Genomic DNA, 13,526 nt, shown 5'->3' with positions numbered 1-13,526 from the left:
AAAATTTTCTAAGTGTTTGCTTTTATCTAGCCTTTAGTCATGTTTTGTTTGTATTGCAGGCTGCGCAGATGTCTTACTTGGCTGATCAAAACGCCAATAAGAACGAGGTTGACCTTCTTCTGGCCAAGGACCTTCTGCTGTCTGTGAGATCTGATCTCCGGGATGCTGAGAAGCGAGCTGCCGAGGCGGAGAGGAGGGCCTCGGAAGGGGCTTCCTTGGTGGCAAGTTTAGAAAACCAGCTGAAGGAGTCCGAGGACCGGCGCGCCGAGGACTTGGGAGTCCTGGAGTCTTTGCGGAAAGATGTTGGTCGGCTGGAGACCGAGAAGGCTGTTGAAAAAGAAGATTTTTCAAAGCAGCTGGCTGACATAACTCGCCGGAATGAGTTGGCGAGCAAAGGGCTCCGGGACACCGTGGACGACCAGAAGAAAAAGCTGGAGGAGGCCACCAAGCGGGTCGGGGATGCTGAGGCTAAAGTTGCCGAGTCGGCAGCTCGGGAAGAAGGTCTGTATGAAGACTTCCGAAAAATGCTGTATATCGGGGAGGTCCAGGCCGGGGAGTATGTGAGAGGCCGGTTTGGAGCCGACGTTGATGTTTCGGACTTCAAACTGGACGTGCTGGAGCTGCATCGCCGAGCTAAGGAGCTGCCCGAAGATTATGACATGCCAGCAGATATCGAAGATTATCTTGCTGATGATCAAGACCAGGGGCCGAACTGATGCAGCAGTTTATTACTTGTAATAGTTGAACAATTTGGTTTTTTGTTTCATAGTTTTGAACAATTTTTCTGTGCCTTTGTAAATTTTTGGGCTTTGAGCTCTCTTTGCCAATTTGAATATTTTTTGCAAAGTTTGATCACTTTGGCCTTTGTATATATATCTTGTTTTTTACTTGCCGGTATGCCTATGTTTCCTTTTTATCTGAATGAAGTTTTTCCTTTTGAGAATTTTGACTAAGTACGTGACAACATGTTTTTCATAGCTAACTTAGCTTAGTTTCCGAGCTGGTTCCAGTAGTGTAAATTTTCTAGTTTCTATGTTGTTTTTATACATGGGCCCTTGACTCAGACTTGGGATAAAAAATGCTAGGGTAGGTTCTTGGTTGTTCATAGATCGAGCTTGATCAAGTTGCTCGGCGTGGATAACCTGTTATCTCTGGATGACCCGGGATTATCATAGCTCGCAGGTGGCACATAGCCCGTGGGTGGCACATAGCCCGTTGGTGGCACATAGCCCACTGGTGGCACATAGCCCGTAGATGGCACATAGCCCGCTGTGGCACATAGCCCGTAGATGGCACATAGCCCGCTGTGGCACATAGCCCGTAGATGGCACATAGCCCGCTGGTGGCACATAGGCCGTAGATGGCACATAGCCCGCTGTGGCACATAGCCCGTAGATGGCACATAGCCCGCTGGTGGCACATAGCCCGTAGATGGCACCTAGCCCGCTGGTGGCACATAGCCCGTAGATGGCACATAGCCCGCTGGTGGCACATAGCCCGTAGATGGCACATAGCCCGCTGGTGGCACATAGCCCGTAGATGGCACATAGCCCGCGGATGGCACATAGCCCGTGGATGGCACATAGCCCGTGGATGGCACATAGCCCGTGGATTTTTTACCGAGTAGAGTGCTCGGGTTTTGGAAAAGACATGAATTCTTTTTAATCTTTTTTATTCATTGAGGGGAAAAACTTATGTTTGAGTTTTACAAAAGCCTAACTCAAAGATAAGTGAAAAAACCCCTAGGTACCTCGAAAATGAAAACAAGTAACTATTGATAGTATTTCCGAAGAACCTGGGAGTTCCAAGTTCTCGGGAGCACTCTGCCCGACATGTGTGCTATCTTGTAAGCTCCTGCTCGCCCGACCTCAGTGACTCGATAGGGGCCTTCCCAATTGGGTTCGAGCTTTCCCACTCCAGCGTTTCCCTTAGCGATGTCTGCCCGCCTCAGGACCAGATCGCCAACCTGGAAACTCAGGGGTTTAACTCTCTTGTTATGATACTTAGCCATTCTTTGTTTGTATGCTTCAATTCTCAGCGCTGCTTGCTCTCTTCGTTCTTCCAGCAGGTCTAGGCATAACTTCTGTTCTTCTTCGTTCTTAGCCTCATCAAAGAACTGGACCCTTAGAGTCGGCATCCCGATTTCCACAGGTATCATTGCCTCGCACCCGTATGTCAAAGAAAATGGGGTGTCTCCTGTGCCTGCCCTTGGCGTGGTTCGGTAAGCCCATATGACCTTTGGTAGCTCTTCCAGCCACTGTCTATCGATCTCCCCTAGCCTGGCCTTGAGCCCTTTTAGGATCGTCCGGTTGGTTACTTCGGTCATCCCATTGCTCTGCGGGTGAACTACTGAAGTGAAACGCAGGTCAATGTGCAAGTCGTTGCAAAATTCCTTGAAGGCTCGGCAGTTGAACTGCTTTCCGTTATCAGTTACCAACGCTCTGGGTATACCGAAGCGACACACAATTTGCCTCCAGAAGAAATCCCGGATCCGAGCTTCTGTGATGGTGCTCACTGCCTCTACCTCGATCCACTTTGTAAAGTGATCTACTGCCACTATCAAGAACTTTTTCTGCCCCTTGGTTGGCGTGAAAGGTCCCAGGATGTCAATTCCCCAAGTTGCAAATGGCCAAGGACTGGTAATAGGACACTGCTCTGTAGTAGGAGCATGTCGGATGTTCTGGTGCCTCTGACAGTTTTCACACTTCTTTACTATCTCCTCTGCTTGCCTGACCATTAGAGGCCAGTAGTAGCCCTGCAACACTGCTTTCTTGGCCAACATGCGAGGAGCTATGTGTGCCCCACAAATACCTTCATGTATTTCTCTCAGCACATACTCCCCTTCCTCAGCTGTCAAGCATCTCGACCACGGATGGGTGAATGACTTTCTGTACAAGACTCCGTCGAGGAACGCGTAGTACGGAGCTTGTCGCAAGATTTTGTAGGCTTTATCTTTGTTTTCTGGCAGAGTTCCATCCATCAGGTAGTGGGCTATACCTTGCATCCAATTTTCCAAAGGCTGAGTTAGAAAAATGGTTTCATGGTTGTCGATACTGGAATGCTTTTGAACAGAGAAATGGACCCCCGGTATCTTTTCGTTCACTGTTGCTGCTTTGGCTAGTACATCGGCCTCTTGATTTTCCAAACGAGGAACTTGCTCTATCACCCATTTTCCTCCGAGCTCCTGAATCTTGTTCAAGAAGAACTTGACTCTGTCCACGTATCTCCTCATTTCCGAATCCCGAGCTTCAAAAGTACCCAAGATTTGGCAAACGACTAACTGAGAATCACTCCTTATTGTTACGTGCTCGGCCTTGACCACGTTTACCATTCTCAATCCGATCAACAGAGCCTCATACTCCGCGGCATTGTTGGATGCCGAGAAATCGAATTTTACCGAGCTTCGGAGTGTGACTCCGTGAGGGCCTTTCAAGACTACGCCTGCCCCAGATCCATCCAGATTTGATGCCCCGTCGACTTCTAATACCCACCGTAGAAGTTGTTCGTCAGGTTCCTCAGGTTGGTCGCTTGCTGTGGTCTCGGCTATGAAATCTGCCAATACTTGTGCTTTCAGAGCCGGTCTGGGCTCATATCGGATGTCATATCCTCCCAGCTGGACCGACCAGCTGACCAGCCGTCCCGACATCTCTGGCCTCTGCAGCGCCTTTCTCAGAGGTTGGTTCGTACGTACTACAATGATGTGAGCCTCGAAATATCTCCTTAGCTTTTCCGCCGCCACTTTCAATGCCAAAGCAAATTTCTCAATTTTTGGGTATCTGACCTCCGGGCCTTTCAAAACCCTGCTGAGATAGTAAACTGGGGTTTGCAGACCCTTATCCTCCTTCACCAGGACTGCCGCTGCTGTCTCGTCATTCACCGAGAGATACAAGTATAAGATTTCCCCGGGCTCAGGTCTACCTAGCACCGGGGGTGTGCTGAGGTAAACCTTCAGCTCCTCAAAAGCTGTGTTACACTCCTCTGTCCACTTGAAATTCTTCGTATTCTTCAGGATTTTGAAAAATGGCAAACATCGTTTGGCCGAACAACTCATGAATCTTCCCAACGCCGTTATTCTTCCGTTCAACTTTTGTACTTCTTTCACCGAGCTGGGTGCTTTCATGTTCATTAATGCCTCGATTTTCTCCGGGTTCGCCTCGATGCCTTTCTCCGAGATGAGGTGCCCTAGAAATTTCCCCGAGCGTACTGCGAAAACGCACTTTTCTGGGTTCAGCTTGAGGTTAAAACCTTTCAGCTTTTCAAAAGTTTCTGCCAGATCCTCTGCATGTTCCTCGATCCCTTTAGATTTCACGACTATGTCATCCACATAAACCTCGACATTCTTGCCCAGTTGATCTTTAAAAACATGATTCATGAGTCTTTGATAAGTTGCCCCAGCATTTTTCAAACCAAAAGGCATCTTCTGGTAGCAATAAGTCCCCAGGTCCGTTGTGAAAGCTGTCTTTTCTTCGTCATCTTTACTCATCGGGATCTGGTGATATCCCTGAGAAGCATCTAAGAATGCATAGACCGCAAATCCGCACGTCGCGTCCACCAGTTGGTCAATGTTTGGCAGAGGAAAACTGTCCTTTGGGCAGGCATTGTTTAGATCGGTGAAATCTATACAAAGCCTCCATCTACCGTTGGACTTCTTGATCAAAACCACATTAGCCAGCCACTCCGGATAATCTACTTTCCTGATGAATCCAGCTTTCAAAAGCTTTTCCACTTCGTCTCGGATAGCGATCTGTTTCTCCAGAGAGAAAGTTCTTTTCTTTTGCTTGACAGGCTTGAATTTAGCATCCACGTTTAACTTGTGCGAGATGATCTTAGGGTCTACCCCCCCAATATCCTCTGGCTTGTTGGTAAACTCCTCCACATACTGTTTTATCCGAGCTATGATAGCTTCCCGGTGCTCGTTTGGCCAATCTACCCCCAGCTTTACACACATCTCGGATCCCTCTGTGAGTTCAATTGTTTCCAGGTTTTCTCGGGGTTTCTGAGCTTTCTTCTCTCTGAGGAGCAGCTCCGGTGTATCGATGTTCATCGTTTCAACCGTGCTGCCCATAGTGGCCATGTAACATTGCCTAGACAGGGTTTGGTTTCCCCTGATAGTTATAACCTCGTTTTCCACTGGGATTTTCATCATCAAGTAACGAATACTAGTCACTGCACCTGTGCTATACAACATAGGTCTACCAAGAATACCATTATACGCAAGAGGCATGTCAACTATCATGAACAGTGAACGTACCTTCCGTGTTGGTTCCGCCAGGACTCCCTCTGTTCCGTCCTCCTGAGGTGTTTCGATGCCGAGCTCCAAATCTAGCTCGACCATGCCCTCCGGGGTGACCGGAGCTCCCCCCAGCCCCAGGAGGGGAATGTTCACAGGTTTGAGGTCAGTCTTGGATCCTCCCATTGTCAAAAAAACTGACAGAGTCAACAAGTTAACCGAGCTACCATCGTCTACCAGCAATCGTTTTACCCATTTCGATCCAATGATGGCTGATACAATCAAAGCGTCTTCATGAGGAAAATCTACTCCTTTCGCATCCTCTGGCCCGAAAACAATGTTAGGCCATGGCGACCCGGTAGATACCGACATGACCATCTTTTGCTTTTTCTTTCTGCGTTTTCGACTGTACTCAGATTCCGAAGTTCCTCCTGAGATTGTGTTAATTACCCCCGTGACCTGTGTCTTTTTTGATGGGGATTGGGCTTCCCTGCTCCCCCCGGGCTCTGACCTGACCGAGTTGACCCTCGTATTTCCTCGGTCTTGGCCCTCCTTGGCCACGACAAAATGTTGTAATCGCCCCTGGCAGACTAACTTGTCTATCTCACTTCGCAAACGTCCACATTCCTCTGTTTCGTGGCCATAACCATCATGAAAATCACAGAACTTGGATCGGTCTCCATCTTTCACTAGCCTCGGTGGATAACGAATCTCTTCGTTGTTGTGCTTGATCCAGGATAGAATCTGCTCCCTCGGTGTGTTAAGTGGTACGTATTGTCTCGGTACTCCAGCTCGATCCACATATCCTTCCGTTCCTCCTCCAATACTGAAACTTGGCTTAGTACCAGGCCCCGTACTGGGCGGACTGGTTTGAGCATTGAACGGCTTGTTACCCCTGTACCCCGAAGTCTCGTTCAGAGGCCGGTACCGATCTTGACTACGGTTAGATCCCTGAGTATTCTGCGTTTTACTGGGAACTGGGCTAGCCGTCCCGTAAGACTTCCTCTGCCTTTCCTCGTCGAGATTGATATAATTCCAAGCCCTGTCCATCAACTCGGTGTAAGTGTCGACCGGGTTGGTGATCAGGCTGTCTCGGAAGACTTGCATGCTGGTGTTATCTTTCATAGCATCGATGGCGGTATCATCGTTCAAATCTTCTATCATGATTGCCTCGGCATTGAACCGAGCAATGTAAGCTTTCAAACTTTCTCCCTGCTTTTGAAAACATTTCTTCAAATCACTGGATCTTTTCTTTCGTTCGATGCTCGGGGCAAAATGAGTTTTGAAAGCCATAGCGAGCTCCCTGAAACTAGTAATAGAGCCCTCCTTGAGGTTCTGGTACCACTTTTGCGCCGCATCACTCAACGTTGAAGGGAACACTTTGCACACCGTGGCGTCCGAGACACTTTGAACTCCCATGGCAACCTGAAAGCAACTTAAATGAGTCATGGGGTCGGATTTACCGTTATATCTGTCAATGGGCGGATATTTAAACTTATCTGGAAATGGGTCATCCCATATAGCCTTTGACAAAGGGCTAGCAATGCCACAGGTAGTAAAAGGTCGAGACTCTGCCTTGTGCCCCTTGTGCCTGTCCAGCTCGGCCTGGACCAGACGAGTAACTTCGTCATGCAAAGTTTTCTGATGCTGTGACGCTGCACCCGAGCTGTGAACACTTTCTGCCCCGTTTCTCCTGACCGGTGGGACTCCTGCCCTTGCGGTCCGCAGAGGATCTGCCTCCGGGTCTGGGTCTCCCCTCCCCAAACCAGCGTCACCGCGCTGTGTCCCCGGTGGTAGATTCTCGTCTTGCACCCCCTCCCTTCGAGGAGGAGGAGGATCATTCCGACCTTCGTCTCTCGGAAAAGGGCGATCATGCCGACCTTCGTCTCTCGGCAGAGGGCGATCATGCCGACCTTCGTCTCTCGGCAGAGGGCGATCATGCCGACCTTCGTCTCTCGGCAAATTAGTGTCACGATTATCTTCGCCTCTCGGTGCCTGATACTCTGCGGGGCCCCTAGGTCTGGGTCGTGGGTGATCGCTCCGACCTTCCTCTCTCGGAGGACGACCATCCTGAAACTCAGCAGCTTGGGGTGGAGGGGCCACGGGGGTGGCCGAGGGATTGTAACTTGGGTAATACTGGGACATGACTGCAAAATGCATCTGCTGGGCCTGGTGCAGTTGGCGAGCCATGTATTCTAAATATTCTTGAGCTTGTAAGACCGCCGGAGGTATATCCTGCCCAGAAGTTGTTCCTGTTCCCGTAGCCACCAGTGTAGCGTCTACCGGGAAGTTGAGTTGAGTGGGAGACAAGGTATTGTGGAGGAAACTCTGAGGCACGGTGGTTCCTGGGGTTGATAAGTGGGGGTGACTTGCATCTGAAGCAAAAGGGTTCGCCCTAGGATAGTTTTCCAACCCATATAAAGGCACAAATCCAGCTCCACTGCCGGAGGCCCTGGATCCTCCCACCTGAGCATTCGCCGGAGGAGTTAAACCAGTGATCACAGAGGTCCGACCACTAGCAGAGACTCCACCAACCAAGTTAGTGTCGGTAACCGTAGTTCCCAGAGGATCTACCCTGTCCAAAACAGGATCATCAGCCATTGTTTCTTGTCAAGATCTGATCAGCAACGTCAAGAGAACCAGAGTAGAACAGGGGAATACAAAACGAATTCCCACAGACGGCGCCAAGTGATGAATCACCAAACTAAATCCGAGCTGTAACGACCTGCACACCACAAGCAGACAGAGGTCAGAAAGAACTCCGGTGGGGGTCATCGGACGTTCACTCCGACGCTTAAGTAAGATTTGAGGTAAAGGAAGAAGAAGAAGAGAAAAGAGAGTGCTTAGAGTAGAGAAAAAGAAATTACCTAGGGTTTGTCCTTAAACCCTCTATTTATAGTTAGGGTTTAAGGACAAACCTGCCTTGCTGGCAGGCTGTGAGCCCAGTGGTCCCAGAATTCGGTTATGCTCACGTGGGAGAATATCCCTGCAGGTGGCGCGGTTTGTTAGGTGTGTCAGAGGGAACATTCCTCACGTACCTGTCAGAAGATCTTCTGTGGTCCCAGGATCCGGTACACGAGTGAGCGCTTCTGGGCAGGACCTCAGAGCCCGGTCAAGCCTTGAAGCCCGGATAACTTGGGAGTCAAGTTATCATGGTTCTTGTATCTGAGAGTAGCTCAGAGCTCGGACTAGATGGTCCAGTCTTTCGGACTTAGGAGCTCGGAGCTCGGCCTGGGTCTGATTTGAACCTAGCTCAGAGCCCGGATAGGATCATTGGTCCGACCTTGTCAGGCATGATTGTCTCGGATGATGTTTGAATTTCCATCGATCCGGTGACCCCCCAAGTCATGTGCTCTATGATTTCGAGAAGGTCGGACATTGTTACCAGGTCGGTGAAATGCTTGACTTAGTGATGTTCGTTCCTGGCGAGGTTGCTTCGCCCCTACTAGATGTGCTACGTTATCAAGAGGTGTAAATAATATTCCACCTAGTTATGATGATGCTCCCCACAGTGGATCGCATAATTCAACATGATATTTCAGAAATTATATACATGGAAGCTGCTGCTGAAGCTTCAGCACATCATCTTCCTGTTCAAGTTGACTACTACATATTGGTAATTTTTATTCGCAGTTCTTCAACGCTTATCTTGTTACAATTATAGTCCCTAAACTTTAATTAGTAATTATATTCTCCCTCAATTTTAATTTTAAATTTGTATTTTCTCTGATGTTACTCTACTCCAAACTTATTTCTAGCAAATTCAATGACGTTGCGGCTATGTGTTATGAAAAAAGAGCATTGACATGGCACTACGTCGTGAAATTATCGATTCGTATAAAACTTTATATGGCTGCCACGTCATTAAGTTTTAATAGAAATGAAACTGGAAGGACGTCGTGAATAATACGTATATAATTAGAAGTTAACAAAGAATATAATAATAAATTAAAATTTAAAATAATTGGAAGATGGATAAAAATTGAGGGAATGTAAATAAAATTTACCCCCTCCATTTTTTGGAACAATACATATCATACCACTCAACTTTTACAATCTAATCGGATGGAGTGAGCAGTGATGTAAAAATATGGGTGGAATCACTGTTCAAAACCAATGAATCATCAACCTACTTTTCACAGTTCTTCGTCTTCTTCTATTATTTAATCCACGTCCAAATAATAAAATTTTATATCTTAAATTCAAAATCATTACAAAACAACGCAACAAGAAAAAAAATACTTCACAATTCAAATTTTGTGTTATTTAAGTAATTAAAATATTATTATATATCCGATAAAAACATGCTCAACCTAGCGTATTATAAATTTATAAACACTAAACATAAGATCTTTTTTATATGTAACAATTTTTTTTTATGAAAATTAGTAGCAACAAATAGAAAAGAGACATTTTAACAATAAGGTGCATTTATGTGAAATATATTTAATTTTATAAAGTAATTTTATTTTTGTATTAATATTTCAATTAAAAATATTTAGAGTTTTAAATTTGTTTTTTTAATGAAAATTTGCTTATCTTTTTTAATTAATTTTTTTCCATAAAAATTAAGAAAATATTAATTGTATTGTTTTAGTTAAGCAATTATGTAATTTGACTTTTAATTTTATTAGATGATCTGCGAATATTATTACGTATATCTTGTTGTATGTTAGGTCGGCAGAAATGCATTCATAACTTTTATAATTGCTTTCGATACGGATTAATAAACATTTACTGTAAAAAAACTACTAACAATAATTTAATTATACAAAATTTAAGTTGAGGATCATATACTATCATTTGTGAACATATAATGTTCTTATATTTAATTTTTTTTAATATGCTGTTATATGTATTTTACATATATCATACGCCCTAAGTTAGAGATGCATATAAAATAATTACTATAATATAATAACATCTCCTTTTGTCAAATAAATTATTATTACTATTATTTAAAAAATTTATCTACAATACATGCGCGCGTACGTCTATTAAAACAAGAGTTAAGTACCCAAGTCAGTAAAATAATCTTTTTTTATTGAACAATACATCGTTCGGTCTATTTTTGGGCCGAACGATACTTTAAGTGACTTTAAAAAAATAAACGAAATAACATATTTTTAGACTGAACGACAATGTCGTTTAGCTCAAACTTTTCAAAAATATAATAATTCGATCGTCTTTAAAATAATTATTCGGTACTCATTAATCTCTAAGATTTCGACCGGAATGGGACGATAGTCCCACCTCACCTCCTCCCATTTTCGTCTCTAGATGCGCATGTTCTTGCTCAACTGTCTCATTTTATGTTAGGTCGAGAGAAACACAACCATGATATTTTATAATTGCTTTTAATATGGCTTACAAAAATTACTATACTTTAAAAAAAACAACTGACAATAATTTAACTAAATAAAATTTAAGTTGATGATCTCTTTTTTAATTTCATTTGTGAGCATACTAATAATTTTAGATTTCGAAAAAAAAAGAATAAAATATGATACAGATTTTACATAAAAGAATATCTCCTATTTGTCAAATAAATTACTACTATTATTTAAGAACTTATCTATAATACGCCAAATATATAGAAAATAGTTGAATATTCAATAACAATAAGATTACGAAAAATCAATGAGCTATATCTCAAATGTTATAAGTATTAAGCATCATTCTGTAAGGTTGTTAGTTTAATTACTTTCACAAACGTCATTCCTTTCCAATTATCGAAAAAAAAATTAGAAATATGAAGGCAAAATCAATTAAAACAACATTCTAAGTACCCAAGTCATTTCAAAAAAGAAGTACCCAAGTCAGTAACATAGTTTAATTAAAACAACAAAAATGATATACAATACACAATTATCCTATTATATGATTATCTTTGGCTTTCTATCACCATATATCTATATTTACATGTATATACACATAATGCATCGAAGAAATCTGATTACTTACAAGAACCGTACACGTGTACATCATCTGATGATATTGTACCTCATCAGCCAATCAAATCACAGTAACATGGGCCAAGATTATCACACCCAGTTCCTAACAAACAGGCCATCAATAAAACCTACCTGGGCCTACCCAAACTAGCACCAGGCCCACTATACTCCGGCCCACCACCACCACTCATCTGATTAAAGTACCCTCCACCGGAACCGTACACGTATCCTCCAAAGCCACCATATCCATCAACACCATACCCACCTCCATTAGCAGGCGCGTCCTTATCACGCACTACAGCATTCTTCTCCCCTTCCATTTCTCTGAACCTCTGCAAGTAAACTTTCAAGGGATCAACGTAATCCTCAAACCCTAACGTAGTCATTGCCCACAGAAGATCATCGCCGTTGATCGTCTTCCGCTTCTCCCGCTGACATTTGTCGGAGGCTTCTCCGGTGACGAAGCTGATGAACTCCGACACACATTCTTGAAGTGTTTCTTTAGCATCTTTGGAGATTTTAGCGTTCGCCGGAAGCGCTTTCTTCATTATCCGGCTAACATTTGCTATCGGTAAGAAACGGTCTTGCTCTCTCGGAGATAACACGTAGTCATTGTTTGATGAGTTCGTCGGGTTTTGAGTTCCTCCTGACTCGTTGTCCGAGTCTGCCATAACTAATACGTATCAAGTTTAGGGTTTTTTTTTTATCGTAGAGACTGATATTATTAAAAATATATTTTGAGGAGATGAAAACTATATATTACATCAAGAAGAATGGAAGAATTAAGATCAAGAAAGCTATATTTTCTTTGATGAAGTAAAATCAAGAAAGCTTAAAGAGATTAATCTACGTAACTATAGGGTTAAAACAATTCGGAAATGATATTTTAGACACTAAATATAGAGATCGGAATCAAGAATCGAATCGAATCGAGCTCTATATACAGTTTTGGCAGTGACACTGAAAATAAATTTAAATAAACTACAAAATGTTTAATTGCAGAAAAATAATAACTGATCAAAGCAAAATTACTGAATTTAATGCAGAATGACTTACAAGAAATGTAGAATTAATTAATTCTCCAAATATAATATACATACATACTCACGTATGTATATATATTATCACAAGAACACGAAGATAATTTACGAGCTGAGAAAAAGATTTAAAAACACGAATTTTAATTGGAGAAGTGAGTGAGAGTAAATTATGGGAGCTGATATATAATTGGTTGGATCAGTTTAATAACTAGTGCAGTTTATCACACGTGGCGAGCTATACACCGTTGTTTATCGATAAGTGGGTTTTTTGTACCTTCTGCTTCTATGTCACACGATTGATTTGGTTGTTGTAATTTTAACCGTTGATTATGCATATGGCGCTTTATGTTTGTTTTTCTTTTATCCGCTGAGAGGCTAACAATATATACTTGTTTATACTGAATTTTGCTAATTTTAATGTTTTATTTATTTAAATAAACTAACATCTATGTGTGATGCAAATTGATAAGTACAATTACGAAATTGTTTTTATTAATTTTTTGATTAAATACTATGCCATTTTTTTATGTCAAATAATTTCAAAAATATTGATTATAATTAAATTTAATATGTTCAATTTATTTAGTATTAAAAAATATTAGATAATAAACTAGATTTAGAGTTTGTCGGAGTTTCTTTTTGGATTCACAGAAAAACTTTTATAATTTTTTGAATTAATTATTCAGTGTCTTTTTAAATCTATTTTCCTCAAACAATAGTTTTAAAAGCTCAAAAAGTTAATTTTTTTTAAAAAAAAAAAAAACAATCTAAAGTGTAAAGTAGAATAATCAAGGATTAAAAGCTTAAGTCATGCCATGCATGAAAATAACATAAATATTAAAAAATATAGAATTAATCTCAAAAACAGCAATAATATTTTGGATAGGTATATATATTCTTGCCTTGTCATGCATGCAACTAGTTAGCTAGAATAGTAGAATGAATGTGTGGAAAATTAAGTCATGAAAGGTACAATTCTATTCTTTTATAAATGCGTCTAGACAGATTATAAATACATATACAAGATTATGACCCTTCCTTCTATTGTATTATAAGAAATTTTTATATAGACTCTCTGTATATATCACCTCATTTGCGATAAAAACTAATAGTATTATAATATATATTATTAATAAATATAAAACGATAAACTAAATTATAATATCATTGTCATTATATTCACAAATAATGCGGTGTACAGAGTCCAAATTTTATAGCCGGTTTTTATTTTAGGTGTCTCAAATTATAAGTTTATTTTTATTTTTAGAAGTTAGTTAATTAATTAAATAAACATCTAAAATA

At 42.0% G+C, this 13,526-nt stretch overlaps 1 protein-coding gene across 1 annotated transcript; it reads right to left on the bottom strand.

The window, feature by feature from the left end:
• Window positions 1-11,049: 11,049 nt before the first annotated feature.
• On the bottom strand, window positions 11,050-12,338 carry LOC126666788 (nuclear transcription factor Y subunit B-3-like). Its single transcript, XM_050359654.2, has one exon. The coding sequence runs from the start codon at window positions 11,853-11,855 to the stop codon at window positions 11,313-11,315; it is 543 nt and encodes a 180-aa protein (XP_050215611.1). The 5' UTR covers window positions 11,856-12,338; the 3' UTR covers window positions 11,050-11,312.
• Window positions 12,339-13,526: the final 1,188 nt, after the last annotated feature.

Source organism: Mercurialis annua, linkage group LG2 (genome assembly GCF_937616625.2).
Source record: "Mercurialis annua linkage group LG2, ddMerAnnu1.2, whole genome shotgun sequence".
Taxonomy (NCBI): Eukaryota; Viridiplantae; Streptophyta; class Magnoliopsida; order Malpighiales; family Euphorbiaceae; genus Mercurialis; species Mercurialis annua.
This window is presented reverse-complemented; position numbering and strand designations above follow the sequence as displayed.

Bases quoted from the DNA above. Each gene is read 5' to 3' on its own strand.
- LOC126666788 (XM_050359654.2), bottom strand. From the start codon at position 11,855: ATGGCAGACTCGGACAACGAGTCAGGAGGAACTCAAAACCCGACGAAC.